At 35.1% G+C, this 20,045-nt stretch overlaps 1 protein-coding gene across 4 annotated transcripts; it reads right to left on the bottom strand.

Annotated features, from left to right (window-relative positions):
* Positions 1-860: 860 nt before the first annotated feature.
* On the bottom strand, positions 861-6,226 carry LOC113333989. Of its 4 annotated transcripts, XR_003352496.1 has the most exons (9): positions 6,135-6,226; positions 5,635-5,752; positions 4,299-5,533; positions 3,747-3,917; positions 2,777-2,868; positions 1,649-1,738; positions 1,304-1,541; positions 1,100-1,214; positions 861-1,003 (listed from the first exon to the last, which is right to left on the bottom strand). XR_003352496.1 is itself a non-coding variant. In XM_026580340.1 (5 exons), exons 3-5 carry the CDS (start codon positions 1,444-1,446, stop codon positions 944-946), a joined length of 318 nt encoding a protein of 105 aa, XP_026436125.1. In that variant the 5' UTR covers positions 1,447-1,541; positions 1,649-1,738; positions 2,777-3,173; the 3' UTR covers positions 861-943. The 4 variants fall into 4 exon arrangements, 1 of the variants encoding a protein (XP_026436125.1); XR_003352497.1 differs by having other exon boundaries at positions 1,100-1,225; positions 4,299-5,752; XR_003352495.1 differs by having other exon boundaries at positions 4,299-5,752.
* Between the last annotated feature and the right edge of the window lie 13,819 nt (positions 6,227-20,045).

The following is a 20,045-nucleotide window of genomic DNA, read 5'->3' as shown; positions in this document are numbered from 1 at the left end:
CTACCTTGGAAACGAAATCACAAATCGCTGCGGAAAGATTTAATATAACCATAACATTCTTGTTTAAAGCACATCATTCTTGTTTGAAGGATGGAAGTGATCGGACACTTAATTTGAAAGCTCAATACAAAGAAGATGCCCCTTTCTCGGGCACTCTCAGACTACTGGGTACATTTGTATAAGAAATAGTGGTCTCTTAAACTACTTAAATTTAAAAAGTGAAGAGTTCTCAGAGAACAAGACTAGAAAAGTCTTTGCTGCTTTTATCATGGCATAAAACGGAGTTGGTAACTTCATACTGCTCTACACATGCCTCGAACAGCAATACATATGATCTAATCATACAAGACAGAGCAAATAAAAGTCATAAAAGGGTCGAAAACTTACCTCTATCCTAATAAAAGCAGATCAGTATTCTTCATTGCTCATCACATCAACAGGATTTCATCACAACTCTTAGAAAAACACTAGTTAAGTTGGAATATTTAAGGATTCTAATAGATATACAAGGGAAAATTAGGCTAAGATCCAATCCATGGATAACCCATAATATGAGGCCCTTAATTAAAAGAAGTTTAAATCTAAGCCCCGAGTTATTAAAAGACATTCATTTCCTTTTACATATTGTCAATCCCCAAATTAAATAAAATTTAAATTTAAGCCCGAAATTATTAAATATAGGCCCAAAATTATTCAATTATAGTGTGAATGTGTAAACATAAGTTACACATGCATATGCCATGTGTATCCAGAAGTTACACATCCTTATGACATATATAATGCAAAGTTACATATCAAAAAATAGACATCAAAAAGAACGCATAAAAAAGTACATGTATTACTTTAGTATTCATTTATAATAATTTTTAGCACGTGTAACTAGAAGTTACACACACATCTGTCTAGTGTAACTGAGAATTAGATATGCATTTATCTAGTGTAATTAAGAGTTACACATGCGTCTGACTTGTATGTTCAGCGTCAACTCCAGTTCCAGCGAGACCTAAAATATAACGACAAGCAATTAGTTTTTATAAGATTAAATAAAACAATATATATTTAATTTCACATACATCTGAGTAGTGAAACTAGCACTTACCCATGCAACTGTGTAACTAGGAGTTACACATCCATATTGGAATTCTTCACACGAACCAATAAAAGCAAGAACATAAGCATGATTACCAAGTGTATAATGTTCAAACCACTGATTCCTGCAGTAAAGCTATGAGTTAAAGGTTCAACATTTCTGGGAAAACGAAGAATAGAAAACAAAATATAGACTCATGCATGCTGGACTAACCTTGCAGTAGTATCAAGCGTAATTTTAATGTTGGCATTCACCAATCCACCATTTTTTTCCACTCGATAAGTAATTTCAGCTTCACCTAGACTTGCATCAATATACACGGTAGAGTTCTCATCGATATCCTCTCTTAGAAGCATCTTTGACAACTCTGTCACCACCTTCTTCTCTAGTCACCTCCTAATTAGCCTAGCGCCATATACTTGTAAAATCGACAAAGAAGATTTTGCAACTTCTGTAAGCAACAGCAGGAACATAAGAATAACCTCGTAGAAAGCTTTATAATCCTAAGTTATTTCTTTACTCAGGACAAAAGAGCACAATGATGAGTAGATCACATACCGGACCGTAGCTTTCATTTAGTACAATGTCCAATGCAGCATCAGTCACATCTAGTGCAATTCCCCTCTCACCCAAGCGAGTTGTCATACCCTTCATCAGAAATTTAGTTACTTTCCTCAATTGAATATTGTAATGAAATAAATCTAAAAGAACATTTTGAATGCCACAACTGTTAAAAGAAGTAAAAACAACTAAAAAAATCTAGAAAAGTTCATACACAAGAAAATTGTTCTACATGTAATCGGCAGTTACACGTGCATATATCACGTGTAATTCGCAGTTATATATGTCACAGACATGTGTAATAAGCAGTTACACATGCATATGACATGTGTAATCCGCAGTTACACATAGGTATTATGGCTTGTATACTTGGCACGTATATTATGTTATCTATATAAATCGAAATGAAATAACTACAGCAGCCCCTACAATCACTTTGCAATTTGGAAAAGTAGATATCCTCAAACCAAGCTTCCAAGGATTTCATGATTCATGAACATTTACATCCTTAACTTCTGTTACACCCACTCATATATTTCTAAGCGGAAAAGTTACAAAGGCAAATAAGAATCCTGGAATTGAAGGACTCAAATAATTAAGCAAAGATAGGAATTCAATATATTATTCACAAAAATAAATGCTTAATAATCTATATCAAACAGCAGGCACACACCACAAAATCTATCAGATTCTTAGCTAATAAACACGATATCACAGTATAATGTTCTAGTTTAAGCAACACAAATATTAGATTAAACCTACTAATAATCTGAAGTGGGAATCATTTCCAGAGAAATTCCTCTATCATTGTACAAGAAAATAATTTCCCTATATCCTATTCAATTCTATTGGCATGTGTATCTATAAGTTACACATCTAATTAGCATGTGTAACTAGTAGCTACACATTTAATTAGCATGTGTACCTAAAAGTTACACATCTAATTAGCATATGTAACTAGTATCTACAAGTCCATTTATCTTGCCAAGTTATAACACTATACAAATATGATCAAATCATGAACTGTATAATAAACGTATAATGTATGTTAATGTATATAAGAAATCACAGACCTGCTCCGCATAATGATACATGGCATGACTATGCATTAAGATCCAGATATACCTGATTGGCCTCCAGTAATAAGCACCCAGTTCTTTACAGGAACTCCGACATACTCTACCCCAGCATGCAATGTAATTATCATCTTTTCAAAACTGAACGAAAACTCAAAAGTATTATATTCCAAAAATCCCGAAAATTATAATACAAGCAAACAATATTTTAGCAGCACAAACCTCATCTAAATGTTGTTTCCCAGCAACCCAACATCCAAAGCCCCATCATTCAAATTATCTCGCAAACTTACATAATCATTACTAACAATTCCACATTCAATCTCATCATTTCCAATCACTAGCTCCACTGCTACTCCCTACTACTAGGAATTGATGTTCTTTCCTCAATTTCATAAATATAACCACTATAACAGATATAAGTTTTATATTAGGTTGCATATGCATATCCCATCAAATTAGTATGTGTAACTATAAGTTACTCATTTAATTTGTATGTGTAACTGGTAGTTACACATTCATTTAGCTTGTGTAACTAGAAGTTACACATTTAATTAGCATGTGTAACTACTAGTTACACATCCATATTCTGTCAATGCTAGTTAAATGTGCAAATTGTCATGCATATGGCATGTGTAATGTGCAGTTAAACAGATCTAATGCGTAGTTAAACAAATGTATGAGTCAAGTGAAACCATTCCAGACCTATATCCATATACTACCTTTCAAGAAAAGAAGTAGCTAGTCGTAAGTAATCAAGAAGGCCTAGTTGATAATCAGAGAAGTGCTATTGGTATTCAGGCGTCATAAAAATATCTATATGAGAAAAAGCAGTAAGTTTATCACGAATAATCAATGTCCCAGCTACGAGGACTATCTCGATACATAATTCAATAGTAAAAACCCATCATTCATATGGGATGCTAACTTAGTAAATTTATCAGAAAAAGTGAACCTTGATCACAACAAAATTATAAACATTTAAAAAAGAATATAACCTTGTGAAATCAGCTAATTACCTGTGACCACTAGCACCAACAGTAGAAACTTAAGATAGTTCATCCTCTATCATCTCACCATCTCCTTCAATTTATCAATTAAAACACCACCACTGACTTCAAAATCCTCCTTCAAACCTGCTCCAATACCACCACCTCAACCACCACAGCCTCTTCATACTCCTCCAAAACCTGCATCTCCACCACCATAGATTCGTTAATCAAACTCAACATGTGTAGTCAAGATAAGCAAAATGAAAACACCAACAAGAGTCCACAACTTTCTCCACTAGAATTATGAAAGATCTTTATTTTTATTGAATGGAGAATATCTTCTTAGCTGATTGAATTCAACTAGTAACTAGTATTATCAACAAATCGAACTTAAACAACAACATCAACAGAAAGAACAACAACCTAAACATATCTAGATTCAAAATCTGTTGATTCAATAAAAATCATGTTCTTCTCCGATCTGAATAAAGTCAACGAAAAAAAATCAGAACCTAATCAAACTAAGAAAATAAAACTACTAAATGAGGAAAACCTATTGAATCAAATCGAAAACCTTACCTGGAATAACTTCAAAACAACAAATTAGAGTCAATTGATTGATTCGAACTTGTAGATTGAGGATCAGATGTTAAACCTGTTTGAATCAAATCGAATGAAAACTAGAATAATTCAATCAATACGTGAGATATCTTCGAATCAACTGAAAAATAAAGAGATTCGATAGTAAGTGATATGGAAGAAAGAAAACCCTAAAAGAATCGTTGAAGCTCTGATCTGAGATTCAATCTAAAACCAAACATGAATGATTGCTTTCGTTCTTCTGTAATACGTAAACGTCATCAGTGAAGATCGATGGAGCGAGAATCGTTTTCTTGCTCTCTGCAATTGTTTTCTTCGGTTTGTATATGAAAGAACCCTAATTTTCTTTGGAGCAGAGAAGAGAGAGAAGTGAGAGAAAGTGAAAGCGAAAATGAATCTGGAAATGATACCTATAGCCTATTTCATTAGGTATATATAGTAACAAACATTTTTGGTATTATGAATTTCCCCCAAACCCTAAACTTTATTACCAAGCCCTGGAATCTAAAGGTCTGGGCCTAGAAATATTAATAAGTGAAAGTATGGTAAACTGATAGTAAACTGACAAAGCTGGCGCTCATATCAGGAAACTTATACAGTCAGAGGTTCCGGTGAATACTTCACCTAGCTAATAATAGTAAACTGACATAACTTAAAGTAAGCTCATGCCTGAGAAATTAAATATTCTCCAGGTACAAAAGTACGAAGAGATAACTTAGCACTCATATCTTATGCTGATAAAGCTGGCGCTCGTAACACTTGAGACGAGGGGATTGTTTATCTTTGATGGCATTACGAAGAGCTGACAACTGGTTCTTGTTATCTTCGATGGCATTTCTCCTTTTCACGATTTCTTGAAACTGCTGAACTGCGTTGACACCAACGCCGAAAAGGACCGATGCCCATATGACTCGATCCCAGGGGAATGCCGTTTTTAGGGCATGCAAAAGAAACATAATAATAATAATAATAATCAGTGCAGAGTAGTGCAATTTAAAGTGACATCAATAATTCTTGTAGCATTGCACATGGGTAAATTAGCTGATCAATCCTTTAATAGGCATACACGGAGTAGAAAGAGCAAAAGGAAATAAAGATAGGGATGGAAGGAAGGGGCTTACAAAGATAGCATCGCATTCTTCGCAGAATTGCTTTGCTTCCGCAGTAGCCTGCTCAACGCGTTCACAAAGACTTCGCAATTTTTCATCCGTAATCTGATAGATTTTTGAACACTACAAGTAAGAAGGTCTGTTTTGACTAGTTGTTAAAAGATGAACAAATCAAAATCCAAATCAAAATCCAATAATGAAATAACATTGTTGCATTTTTGCTGGTCTCAGTTCGTCCTCCAGTATTGGTAACAACTCCTCCGGTGCCCTTGGAAAAAAACCTCTGGGATAGCATTTTTAGTGCCATCTGATCTTTCTACTTCCCTAACAACAAGTAATAACAGCAATCAACATTAATAGAAGATCACCAGCCATAAATTACAAGCAACTATTATGATGTTATAGAAAAGCCCTAATTTAAAAAAAAAAAAAAAACAATTAGGAAAAATTGTAAAAAGCCCTAATTTTTAAAAACAAATAGGAAAATTGAAATATCCCTAATTTTTCAAACAAAGACCTAATTCACCAAACAAATAAGAAAAGCTGAAACCAATCCACCCCTGAGAAACTAAAATGAACCTCGACTATGATGAAATCAAATTGCTTCAAGAATAAATAAATGATGAAATCAAATGGTAAATTCCGAACAAAAGAAACAAACCCTATCAAATAAATATTATTCATAAGTCAGGATCGATCTTCTTACTGGTCTGGCTGCCTTCCTGCGTGCCTTCAAATGAGGATGAGATTTGCGACGATGGTGGGAGAGAGGGACGAGAGTTTCTGCTCACTGATTTTGTTTGGTAACTTTGGTTGCTCCGAAAAAACCAAGTCTTTGTTTTTTGGTCTTTATATTTACCCTAAAAATTAATTTATCTGATTCGGGTCTGACTCGTCCCAACTGAGACTTGCTTTTTTTTTCTTTCCAAATCAGCTTCGGATTTCACGTGTAATTTTTGTTTTTGTTTTTTTTTACAGGGGTGACGGAGCGAGCGGTGGTTTCTCCTTCCTCTCCAACCCTCTCTCGCAATTTCTATGGTAATGTTCAAATTTCAAATTTTGTTGAGCCACGTGATGGTCAAACGAGTTTCTTCACTATGATAAGCAGGGCAAAATAAACAAATTTGATTTTCTGGGACTCACTAGTATTTTTTTTAATATAAAATATTTTATAAGATAAAGATGAAAAATAAAATATAATATAGGAAGATTAAGAAAATGCCCATGTTTTTCTGAAAATTAAGAAAATGCCCATGCCGTCACGTTTTTCGTGTGGCCCCTACCACTTTGGTAAAACCCGTTTTACTTTGTCAATATCTCATCACACGAGAAGAAAAATTGGTGGGCGTAATGATTAATATACCCATTGGCCTAAGGTATATAAATGTTAATCTTCTACCGTCCATGTGTCAGCTCAGGTCAATTGACGGCTGAAGATCTAATATATATACCGTCCACGCGTGATATTAATCGACGTCCAAAATACTAAGTGTGTCAGTAGCTAACACGTGTTTAGTAGATAAGATTGAGAATGAAACACGAGTTAGGGTTTAGTTTCTTCATTCCCACTCATTTTTCTCCGCCTCTCTATCTGTCTCTCTGAGTCTGAAGAACAAGAGTATGAGTGAATGAAATCGAAGATTTGTTCTTCGTACTGGTAATTAAGGTTTTTAGATCTCTATTTCTATAAACATGAAGATGAAAAGCAAAAAGGAGAAGGCGAAGCTCAATCGTCGTAAGTTTTTTTCTCCATAGATATTGTTGGAGGTAATTAGCTTACTTTTAAATTTGTTGTTGTATAATAACTTCTTTATTTACAGTGATTAATTTTACATTTTGTCTGTGTCTGAGTTATGTTGCGGGCACAATTACAAGAATTTCAAGAAAACTTATAAGTCCCCCACATTGCATAGCTCAATGTGGAATGCTGCCAAAATCCTACAAGATAAAGCATTTTGAGGTTTGTTTCTTTTAAATTTGCTTGTATTATATTTCTAGAGTAGTAATGTAAATACATAATAATGTACAAATGGGTAATGTAGGAACACATGACTGCTATGTACCAAGAAAATGCTAAAGCTGCTGAGTATCTTATGAAACAAGGTCACCGTAATTGGGCTAGGCCTTTTTTTGATCCCATTAGTTGTTGTGAGCATCTCACTAACAATTTTTCTGAATCTTTTAATTCAATGACTAGTGAAATGAGAGATAAACCTATAGTTATTCTTGGCATGTTGTATGGTGAGTTGGTGATGAAAATGTTTACAAAGAGAAGGGAACAATGTACAAATTGGAAATTTGGAGATTTGGTTCCTAAAGCTAAGGACCTTATCAAAAAAAAGCTTGACATTAGTGAAAAATTTCATGTTCAAGGTAGTGTGGTTGGGAAGGTTTATTTAGTCACCAACAGGTCAGCAGTGAATTTTATAGAGAAGAAGTGCACTTGTTTGCAATGGAAGTTTAGGGGATTCCCCTGTCAACATGATGTGTTTGCATTGAAGACAATCTCACCAAATTGGGATGAGTATGTATTATGTCTTGATCTTAGCATTTATTGTGGCATTTACATTTTTTATTTCTCTTTTATTTGTGCATTAATGTACCAGCAAACATTAAAGGGAAGATTCTAACAATATTATTTAAATTTCTTTTGTCAGGTATTGCTCTCCTTACTATTCAGTGGATTATTATAGGACCAGATATGCTCCAAAAGTTTTTCCATTGGAAGACATTTCTGACTATCCAGAGGTATTATTCTAAACTTTATGGATTGTTGTGCATTTACTTTAAACTTTAACTTTATTTTCTATTTAAAAGCACTTTAGGGTTTCATCACTTCCCATTTCATCTCATCTCTTCTTTTTTATATGAACTTTTCTTTTCTTTGTTTCTTGTTGTAACCACCAATGGAAAACAAGATACTAAAACCTCCCATCCAAAGAGAGTCTGGCAGACCTCATTGAAAGAGGAGAAGAAATTATGATGAACCTCAAACTAAGAAGAAGAAAAGGAAGTTTACTCAGTGTGGATCTATATAAGTTCACAACAAGAGAAATTGTAAAGGTGGTGATGTTGGTAAGAATCAAACTTGATATAAGCCAAGAACTGAGTGTGATGCTACAAACTTCACTTTCACAAACACAGATGGAGATGAAACTAGCACTGCAAGGGGCAAAGCAAAGAAGCAAGGAAAAGAATCATATGTTGGTGAGTCTTCTGCAAGAACATCCTCTCATGGAAAACCACCTCCAGTACCAAACACTCAAAGATCTGCATCTGCAGGACCTAGTAACACACAAAGTTTCAGTCAAGCTTTTGTTGTTATTGGATATGTGGCTCAGAATATTGCTACTATTACATAGGCTAAGGGAAATCAGGGAAATAATGCAAAGAAGAAGTAATGTGTGTGTATGTTTTTCTTTTTTGTTGGATATGTGATCCTTTCTTGCAGTGTTTGTCTTTTGTTTCAAGTTCTTTTAGGTCTGAACTTGTTTATGGATGACAAAACAATATGGATTTGAAGTACCTTTTAATATTAATCAAGTTTATTAGTTTAAAGTATTGCACATTACATTGTAAGCTTTTTGTTAACTTCCTTACATATTTCTTTGACATGAATACTTGAATGCATTACACTTTCCCTTGCAGCAATGCCTATGTCATCAAAAACCCATCTGAAAGCTTCACGATATGAGCAGGTAAGATAAGCTATGTTGTAGTTGTGATTATTCTTATACTTCAGTTTCATTTCTGATTTGCAGTGAACTTTGAAGCATTATAGATTCTTTAGTGGACATTTGTTGTAGGAGTGACTAGCTTCTTCACAAGCACAACAACAAATCTTAAATGACAGCTTGATATCAGAACATCCGACTACATCAATGGATAAACCAAACCATTCAAAGTATGTGCAAGTAGGATTTGAGCACTTGAAGAACATTTCACCTTCTGTTTCAGTTGTATTTGACCTAAGTAATTGCCTTATGCCATTACAAGGTATATGTTTACACCTAGAATACATCCAAGGAAAGACCTTTGATTCATGGCTTCCTACATCACAGACTGAACATAGATTTGGATGATTCTCTTCACTAGCCTTGATGTTGTTGTTTCTACTACTACTAGGAGAATGTATCAGACTTTTTCTCATGTCTATATGTGTAGTTGGTTTGTTTTTGATGATTTGGGCGAACTTGGGTCTCATCATTGGTTTTTATACAGGATGAAAGAGAATATGACCGTTACAAAAGGGGATTAAATATGGGCCATTGATTGTTTACTACAAGATAGTGACATGTGTCAGCTGAGCGTTACTGAAGTTCGCGCGTGTAGATAACGTGATGTCACTCAGGAGTCGAGTTCATGCTGAGTCATAGTTCCAACGCGGACCAATCCAGCTGATTTAGGGGTTCGAAAATTAAATGACATAGCAGATTTAGTGCCACATGTCATGTAATGTAATGTCCGTTAGCCGTTTTTTTTAAAGGGACGGAAAAGGTCAAATCATGGGCATTTTCTTAATTATATTTTCCCTCATGGGCATTTTATTAATTCCCCATATAATATTTATGTGAGATAAAATAGGATGAAGTGAGATGAAATAAGATGAAGTGGGTTAAAATAAAATAAAGTGAGATAAAATAAGATTAAAAAGCAGTAAAGTAATCAGGGATTATACTGGCGTCAATCAAAGAGTCACGGGCGTTAATGAAGATGTTGTTGGCGTCTTTGGCATGGTCGCGCGTTGGTTCTTCCAACGCTCGCGTCCGTGGCACGATCGCCCGACCTATCATCGAGCGCGCGCTGAGCTATCCATCTCGATGTTCAAACCAACAAATTTATTGGCTTGAACATCTATTTTTCATGTTTGTTCATTCCATAATGGGAGCAAAATGATTATTACTGTTCTAAGAGTTGGTTCATTCCATAGGAACTGCTCTAAGAGCGGAAATTATTACTGGCTTCAGAAGAAAAACAAATCATATCTTCTCCGTGAAGATTAGAGATTCGAAGAACAAGGATAAGAAGAGAGATGAAATCTTGGTTAGTAAACACGAATTCTAGAGTTTGCTCTTTAATTTTTAGATTTTCTCATGTTCTTAATTCTTCCATTGAATCCCACTATGTTTTACTTTGGCATGTTGTGCTTGGAGATTTGATTCGAAAAAAGGTTTTAAAGTAATGGTTGTAGCAGCACCATGAAAGCTTGGGTTTTGCTTGGTTTCCTTCTCCGGGTTCTTGATGTATGTTTGGTACCTCCTTGCTTATACACCATGCTGTGTCAACCCACTTTACACCTCTATATCAAGTGGTACTCAAATTTTCGCATTGTTCTGTATATACAAAGGGGTGTTCGGAAAAGGAATGTGTGAAGGGAACAAAGGAATGAAGGTGTTGGAAAGTACCTTCTATTTCTGTTTTCTAACTCTACACACCTTAAGTAATATTTCGTGTTGGAACTAATAAGTTGTATGAATAAATGTAGTTGGGTGGAAAATGAGCAAAATCTCGCTGAAATGACGGCAATCAGTCTATCAGTATCACCTAGCTTAACCATCTCAACAGAGGCATGCAAAGATTACCATTCATGGTCAGTGACTACTGAAAATAATAAACTAACAGAAGCTGGCGAAACTTGCGAAAAGGTGAAAGGTGAAAGAGGAGATGTGAGAACTATTTTAAGAAATAAGCTCTCATGCATATGGTTTTTTACTAACAAATTTCCATGTAGGTTAGTATTTGAAAGAAATTCTTTTATCTATCTACGACTTTTTGATATAAATGATCCTGCTCAGTTTTTTTTATAGATGTGGTTTATTTTCAAATTTATAAAAATTAGGTTTTAACATTATTTTGTTTCAAATTTATGGTTGGGTTCTTTATAGTTCAGTTGGCGGCTGGTATTTTCCATTTATATCAAGGTTAGATGTATCCTTAGATTCCAGTTACGTCTGTTATATCTGGGCTTCTATACTTTGCATCGAACTTGGATTTTATCCTTTTTAAATTACGTGATCACTCTCCAGGTTTTGTTGACCTCATCTGAGGCCTGTTAGTTTGGCTACTCTATTGTACTTCCAAATTCTCCATAAGTATGTAACTGTAATAGATGAACAAAGTCTAGAGTTTTTTTAGTAAGACCCTTGGATAAATACAGTTTAATAGAAGAATAGTAAGCCGAATTACGAAACTCTTGCAATTAAGAAGGAATTTGCAAGAATGCTCCTGCAAACTTTAATAAAATTCCGAGGGATGCTTATCTTTACTTTATATTTACCTGTAAGTTTTGGTCTCTGAGCTATGTTTTGATTCCATTATAAACAGGCCAGACAAACACTTTTGCAGCTAAATATTTCTCAGAAGGCTGTCCATATTTCTACTTTAGGTTTGTGATCATTCCATTCTACGTATAAGCACTTGCATGTATAGACATTATTGATTCAGCGTTGGCGTATAACGATCTTACTCTCATTTTTGTTCTCTAATGCGTAGGAAAAACGCCGGCAAACACGGACTATACCCTGTTTGATGACCTTGATCCTCGAAAGGCTCGACAAAATGTGATCAAGGAAAGGATTCTAAAGACCCGGAGTCTGGCAACCGTATACCGATGAAAAATATTGCACGAAATGCACTTAATGGATGAAAAGGTAAGAAAAATATCCTCCGTAATTTAGGAATTGTTGGAAAATAAATATGTTATTAATGTGCTGAAAATAAATCTATTACATGTCCTGGAAAAGTCTTTCCGTATTCCTAGCTTGGATTAAAATTTTGTCTGTTGGTAACCATATACACATGATTGATCGCCGGACATTCAGAATACTTCGGTAGATTTACGTTATAATTTCAAAATAACTCAAACATATTTAGTTTCTCTTTTTTAGGAAGGGTATAAGACCTGAGCGTGGCCACCGTAATAATGTGAGCTCAATAATAAGTCGGTTTGGTAGTTTCTCCGGTTTTGGTTTAGTTGAGTTGTCTGCTAATCTACAAGTCTCCTGTTTCTTAAAATAGGGAAAATAAATAGGTATAGTAGAATTTTGTTGAATTTCATGGCATGTATGGCTTCTTCAAACTTAGCTGACAACAATGCATTTTTCCCACTTAACACATATTGTGTAATTGTTGATCTTCTATTTGTTTCCCACTTAAGTGATAATGCTCAAAAGTAACTTTGAGCCCACAACAGAGAAATATTATTAGTATACCTTAGGGGATTTTTGGGTGCTCAAATAATACATGGTTTAGGTAGTTCATTGATGTGGATGTCTACCATGCAACAATTATTTTTCAGAAAAAAGTAATTTAATGAAACTGTTGAACAATACATCTGTGTATATTTTCTTTGATTCAGTTAAAAAAATATATATAATTGTACTTTCTGTCTTAACTCAAATGTCAAAGCGCATGGTTTTCACTGATGTAGTCGTGGGTTTGACCCCCCCATATGGCATAGTTACTTGAGTAAGCCAAAACCTTTAATGCTTTAGATAACAATACATAGTGCAGACATAGGTGAAAATGTAGAAAACCTTTCATTTTTTATTTTTTTTCTTATCAAACTCAAATAAATACTAATATTGTTTTCACAAAACTTTGTTCTGAAGGCGAACATGATTGTCCTTGTGTTACACCTGAAGTTGCGCTTACATGCTTTAGATACCAGTATAGTTAGACAACATTAATAGCTACAGTACTCTGAGATGATTCATTTTTACCCATATCCCATGTTGTGCAACAATATGATGTCATGGAAGGCTTATTTTTGGGGTTATTTAATCTCATTTCTATCTATTTTGTTAGATAAGAAGCTTAAAGTGGAATGATTTGTGACATTGTGGTAATGAGATCATGTATGTCGAGGAGATGTGATAACAGGGATTCTATTATTTTGATGTTTGTGCTTCACTTTCCAAAAATTTTTTTGGCTTTGCAAAAAATATGGAAATTTGTAACAGGTGTGGTAAAAGTTGGCGTTGAATGGAAAATGTTGGATTTGATGAATTCTAATGGGTTCTCTGTGGACGATGGAGAGGTTTGGGGTTGTAATTTTGGTTGTTCTAAAAGACAGAGTTATAACTCTCTTCCCTCGAGTTTGCCTTATGTATTGCATTGTTACACGATCAGTGTAAAATATGAAATGTTGCATTGTAGATGTAGAAACATGCACCAAGTTGTATATTACGCTTTCTATTTACTTAAGTTTAGTGCTCGACACCTTGCTGAAACTAAAACATTACCATTATACCTTAAATAACTAACGAACCATGGAATGAACCAATATAGTAAGGCATGACATGAACTAAGTTGTCGTGCACACCACAGAGTTGCATTGCAATGTGGATAGTCAAATCTATTGTTGGAAAAAAATCTAACAATGGCACTTCCAGTACATTAGTTGCATTAGTTACTATGCCTTCTTTATATTATAATCAACTTGGACTTTTGATATTCTTGATGGGTGCATTTGTTATTTGTTGTTCTATTGTATCAACGACTCACCCATCTATGTTACTGTTTTCGTTGTAGGTTCAGTTTGAGTTTAACTATCTTGAAAATTAATTATTTATAAATGGCTAGCAACTACCATTATAGGTAAGGTGTTAGGTTTCTCATATTATCACATTTTTTTTTACTTTTAAGTTTGCATGTTCTTATGTTAATTTTCTTTCTTTCTTTTGGGCAGAATCATCAGGAAGCTTGCTTGATGCTTTTAAGAGGTGAGATGTCATAGAGATCCCATTGTTGTTCACTTTGCACAATAACCTAAGGTATAGGGGTCATTGAACAGGTAGAGTATATCCTAAATTTAAAAACTGACAAACAACTAATATGCAAAAAATAAAGAAAAAGGTAGACAATTTTCTTTTCCAAGTTCACCCAACATGGTATTGTATATGATGTACATTTTGAAGGCTGGCAGTTTTTCTCCTATTAGATTTGGCTTTCGGGGAACAATACATGCTCCACGTGATTATAAAGTGGCTTACCCATTCGAGTTGTGGTTGACATACTTTTGCTTCCGGACCATCTTTCCTCTCTCTCTCTGACTGAGTTGCAAAGCCAAAAAAAATGATTTTGGGATGAAAGTTTAGCGTGTCATATGAAAATTCATATTTGGCGCCTAATGGTTAGGCCCAATTTATAACGTAACTAAAATTTGTGGTTTGGAGCAATTTGATCACTCTAAGATGTTTCAATATAATGGATCAAGTCTCCTTGCGCCTGATAATTGGAACCCTGTTTTAGGGCATACACAAATCTTTTAGGGCATACAAATCAATAATACCATCTAGGGTGCCCTTATAAGGGATACCCCTTGGGTAGTTCAATTACCTATATAGCCTCTAATCGTTTTAATTAATAATTTTCCCTCACCCCTAATGTAAAAACCTAAAATCAGTTTTAAGAAAAATAAAAACCAGTTTTTATATCATCTCTTCATCCTCCTCTAGCCCGACCTTCATCTCCCTCACGAATTTTTTTTTTCATCGCCGTGATTAATCGTCGATTCGCCAAAATTTGATCGACGATTAAACTAGACTATATAATGGTTCAAACAAAGGAAAAGGCAACTGAGGGGCGTCCTAAATCGTCTTCACATCCTTCAATTGAACAAGAACAACCCATTGAAGAAGAAGAAGAAGAACCCACTGAAAGAAATGAAATTCAACCACCAGATCAATCAATCGAAGCACCAACTCCTCAAATGAGGATAAGAAAGTAAGTTCTACAAACCTAATCTTTTATTTTCTGTTTTTAATTGATTGAATAGGGAAAAATCAAAAAAAAATTAGGGTTTTGACGGTTGCAGAGTAAGGTTCGGCGCATATTTTTGTTGCAATTTGTGCAGAACTGTTCCTCAAAAATTGAATCCTGAACGTGTAGATGAACAGTTCGGCTTGTAATGGAATAAACAATATATTCCGAACCTAGTCTTTCGTAGGAGTACAAACATGGTTCGGCTATTACGATAGTTTTAAATACGAGTCGAACCTTGTTCGTCTAGTTTGGAATGAACATGGATTAGATGCAGGTTCGGCTTGTATTTAATTTATCGGGTTAGCCGAACCCTAGATTTTATGGGTTCAACTTATATTTTTTATTGCCTTACAAGCCGAACATTTTCCTGTGTGACAAACCTTGAGATTGGGTTTCTATTACACTCATAGAATTGAATTGTAATAAAAAGTTTTAAACTTGTTTTAGGAATAATGAATCTAAAAAGAGGAGGACGATGGAGGTTACACCTTCTACTTCTAAAACACACGTTCCTCGAGGAGGAGGTAACAAAAAATTGGGAGCTGAAGGCATAGGAGTTGACAAAGCTACAATATTAGTAATTCGTGAACCACTTCCAGAGATAGAAAGAGAAGAACAATAATTTGATGATGTCCATGTTAATGAAGAACCTCAAACTCAACCGAAAGAGAAGCATGTTTTTGGACGCAGGGTTAAAGGTTTGTACATTCCTGATGAGAAAAACGTAATCAAGGCTCGAGATGATGGTTTTCCCCATAGACTTCCGGAAGATGGAGGAAGGGTGTGGATCGGTTACGCCAAATCTTGGGGGAAAAGAATATATGAGACTTCGGATCACAACGATGTAGTCAGAGTATTGAGACACTAGAGGGCAGCGGAATGGAAGTTGTCTAAAGAGGTTCCCGGGGTAATTTCTTACGTCCAATCCTATGAGTTATGGCCTGTCATTCAACATGGACTTAAGGAATATGATAGTGTGACGTCCCCACTTTCTCCGAGAGATTTTTTCCAAAGACTTAAACGGCTCATCTACCCTTTCGGGAGATGACAATCACTCCTGATGACGCGAACAAGATTACAGGGCTTAAAGTGAGGGGTGGAAGCGTGGATGCTGACTATTATGATATGAGTTTGGATAAGATATATAATTTGTACATGGAATATCTTGGTTGAGATAATTATAAGACCAAACTCGAGTTTTGTTGTTCCGTTAAAGATGTAAATTATGTTCACTTTGAAGGTGGAACAAACAAGAAGCTCAAGAAGGTGAAGCTTACTAATTTGAAAAAGGAATTTGAGAATACAACCGAGAAAGTAAAGAATGGGGAGTTGATAACGGACGAGATCAAAGTGAAGCAAACCACAACCTCCTATTTGCTTTATATCCTTGGCAGAGATGTCTTCCCAGACCTATCTGGAAACAAGGTGAATGCCAATTATCTCATATTATTAAAAGATATTGCAACCATGAACCAATACGCTTGGGATAGCTTACCTTCTCGACCAAATTGCGACCGCCTCTAGGTTGACAAGTACAAACATATGAGGGAACTTCACTTTGTTTCAGGTAATTCTCGACTAAATTCCATTTTTTCAGCAATGCAAATGTCTATTTATTCAGTATATGGTTCGGCATATATGTGATAGTCATTATAAGCCGAACCTGTCAAAATATTAGGTTCGGCTATTTGGGGAAATAAATTTCAAGCTGAACTTTAAGTTATATTGGTTCGGCTTATATTTATATTACAATACGAGCCGAACCTTACACTGTATGTTACATAATTAAATGTTTGCATATCATTTCTTATGAACTTTCTTATTTTAATTTTGGATGTACGTGTGGATATATGACCATTTCAAGACTTTGAAGTTGTCCAAAACACTTGAAAAGGATGTCGATTGGTTTGATACAGTTCCAACAGAGGCACGGTACAAGTTTGAGGAGGAGATGGCAAAGAATAAAGAGTAGTTGGTGGCGAACTTGAGAGAGAGGCTATACTCTTTGGAGCTCAATGGCGTCGATTTTGATCCATATGCCAAGTCGTTGGAAATTGATCGTGAGGAAGTTGGTGATGGATACATCTCGGTGGTTGTGTAATTTTTGATCCTCAGAGAGTACTACGTCAACAAGGAGCCGTCCAAAAGGTCTCATTGTTTGATGAGAAATTCACGTTGATGCCAAAGATTTCTACCGGAACCAAAAGCACTACCTCTTCATGGACTCCAAAGTATGATCCTGATCCTAGCATTGAGCATTGGAATAATTTGGATGCCAACATATTAGGTATGAGTTTGATACCACCAGTGCCTGATGGTCCTCGTCAAGCTGATCCGGGATACATGGATTGGTACAACCAAGTTTCTCATCCTTTTATTATCAATAACGAAAGTTAAAAGATAGTTGATAAGTCGAAGGGGAAGCAAAAGGCGACCATCATCTCCAAAAATCCCACTTATGAAGAACTATCGAAGGCTTTCAAGACAATGATAATAATTGCATTAATCTTTACTCTTAAATTTGTTATAAAATAAATAAATATTATATAAATTACTCATAATTAGAAGTTGTTGACAAATAAAATTAGATTGCGGCGGGTAAGAAATTGGTGAACAAAATGAAGAAAAAAGCTAGTTGCAAACAACCATTGACGGTTGATGAACATCATAATTTCATCAACGAGTTGGATGCTATTATAACCAAAGGCAGAGGACCCTAGGTACCCATTAAAAGGCCTAAGAAGAAGAGGGATCGAGAAGCTGGTGAAGGCACAAGCGGAGGTAGTAGTCGCGGACCAACCGGTGAAGACGGCGCGGCGGAAGATGTACGTGGAGGTCCCAAAACAAGAGGTCGTGGAAGTGGTCGTGGAACCGGAAAGAGGGGCCGTGGTTAATGAAATTTTATGTTTTCTGTATTTGATTAAGTACATTTATCCTGGATTTGTTTACTCTGTTATCGACAACTCCACTTTCTATTTTATTTCGTGTTATCGACAATTTAACCTTTTATGTGTTAATCATGTTATACATAGTTTTAAGTATTCACAAGTTCAGTGTTAGGTTCGTCTAGTCCTGACACTGTCATTACAAGCCGAACGTGTAAGAATTTTCAAAAATTTGAAAATTCTAGATGTTACTTATCAAGGTTCGACTTATGTTCCAAACGTAATACGAGCCGAACCTTGAAAATATTTCACAAATATCTAGGAACGACTCTTTGTTTTGATAAATATAGCCGTTGAGAACCTGTATTTTATATATAGCTACACGTTGTTTCATATTCTAAAACACATATGATCATAAAATGGCATCTCCAACTCCTAAGTTTACTCTTGAAGAAGATTTGTCTCTTTGTATTAATTACGTAGCATATTATCCAAAAAAGGGTGAAGAACGAAGAGTGAACGGTCTGATGAGTATGTACTACTTGGTTAGAATTCATGAATCCTTCTGCACGGAAACAGGTAATCCTCATAACCGGAATAGTGCGCCTTTGTTTTGCCGAATTCAAACTATAAAAAAAAGTTGGAGACTTTATAGCTTTAGTTTGGATAGTTAGACGATATCGACTCAAAGGTGAGACAGATTCTGAGATTATGGTGGGAGCTTTAGGAAAGGAAATAATTTCAAGTACGAAGATCACTACAACATCCTTAGGAGGTTTCTCATTACCCATTTGGGATATTAGAATATTTATTGTAAGGATGTTGTGCAGAAGCTGGTATGTAACAAGGATGTAATCAACATTTTTTATGAATGAAAAAACTTTATTTTGAATGATAGTTGGGTAAAATTTCAGTATTAGGTTCGGCTCATTTAAAAACCAAAGTTATAAGCCGAACCTGTCAAAATACTCTGGAATTTTAGTTTTTCAGGTTCGGCTAATTTAAAACCAAGGTTACAAGCCGAACTTTTAAAATAAAACTCTGGGTTTTTTAATTTGTCAGGTTCGACACATATTAAACCAAGTGTATAAGCCGAACCTATCAACAAAATTTTGGTTTTTTTAATTTGCCAGGTTCGACACATATAAAACTAAGTATACAAGCCGAACCTTACAACTCTTTAGAGTTCGGCTATTATTTTGTTAGTCGTACCATATCCTGTGTTATTGGTTACTAACATTGTAAAAAATGATACATTTCACTACAAAAAAGTAAACCATTCAAATATTGTGTTTTGAGGATACATGTAATTGCAATTCTAATGTTGTATCATCATCATCATACATTAAAACCAAAAGACAAAACATAGATTGAATACGTTACTAATTCCAAAGTACATTTTTATGGAGATCCTAAACGAATCTCATCATCTTCACTACCCTCTTTTTCATCAACTTCACTACCATCATTTTCATCATTTTCATCCTCATCACTTGAAAACATAATTACTTGTCCACTTGGGAGCGGCACATTCAAATATTTCCAAAGATCCATTTCCGTCGCATAATTTGCATACCAATCCATCGAATAATTATTTTCAAATCTAGGCCAAAAGGCTGCACTCATCAAGGGTGGTAATGGGCAACCAGGTCTAAGTTTGAGGCCGATAATATGACAATTTTGAAAAAATCCCATCACAAGTCTTCTGTCTTTTACACCATCATGGCAAGGTTTTATTGGAGGCACGTAAGTAAAGCTACTACCCATCCATGTGAAACAATATACGACGCAATTGAATGTCTCCGCTATTAAAAACCCACAAATGGGTATTGACATCCAATGTTCTTGGGTAATGATTAAATCCCCATGTAAACGACGTTCAAATGCAATGTACTCTACTGCCACCCCTGCATATCCTCTTGGACCTGCTCTCATCGTTGTGTCGTAGAATTCGTTGTTTTTAACAA

The sequence above is a fragment of the Papaver somniferum genome, unplaced genomic scaffold (assembly GCF_003573695.1).
Source record: "Papaver somniferum cultivar HN1 unplaced genomic scaffold, ASM357369v1 unplaced-scaffold_135, whole genome shotgun sequence".
Lineage (NCBI taxonomy): Eukaryota > Viridiplantae > Streptophyta > Magnoliopsida > Ranunculales > Papaveraceae > Papaver > Papaver somniferum.
Note: the sequence above shows the minus strand (reverse complement) of the source record. Positions and strands in the feature narration are given on the sequence as shown.

What these genes read in the sequence shown, in the direction of transcription:
- LOC113333989 (XM_026580340.1), bottom strand. Translation starts at nt 1,446, where the DNA reads ATGCTTCTAAGAGAGGATATCGATGAGAACTCTACCGTGTATATTGAT. An exon ending in ACGCTTGATACTACTGCAAG is followed by an intron (nt 1,215 to 1,303) that starts GTTAGTCCAGCA and finishes GCTTTACTGCAG; the next exon opens with GAATCAGTGGTTTGAACATT. An exon ending in CTAGTTACACAGTTGCATGG is followed by an intron (nt 1,004 to 1,099) that starts GTAAGTGCTAGT and finishes GTTATATTTTAG; the next exon opens with GTCTCGCTGGAACTGGAGTT.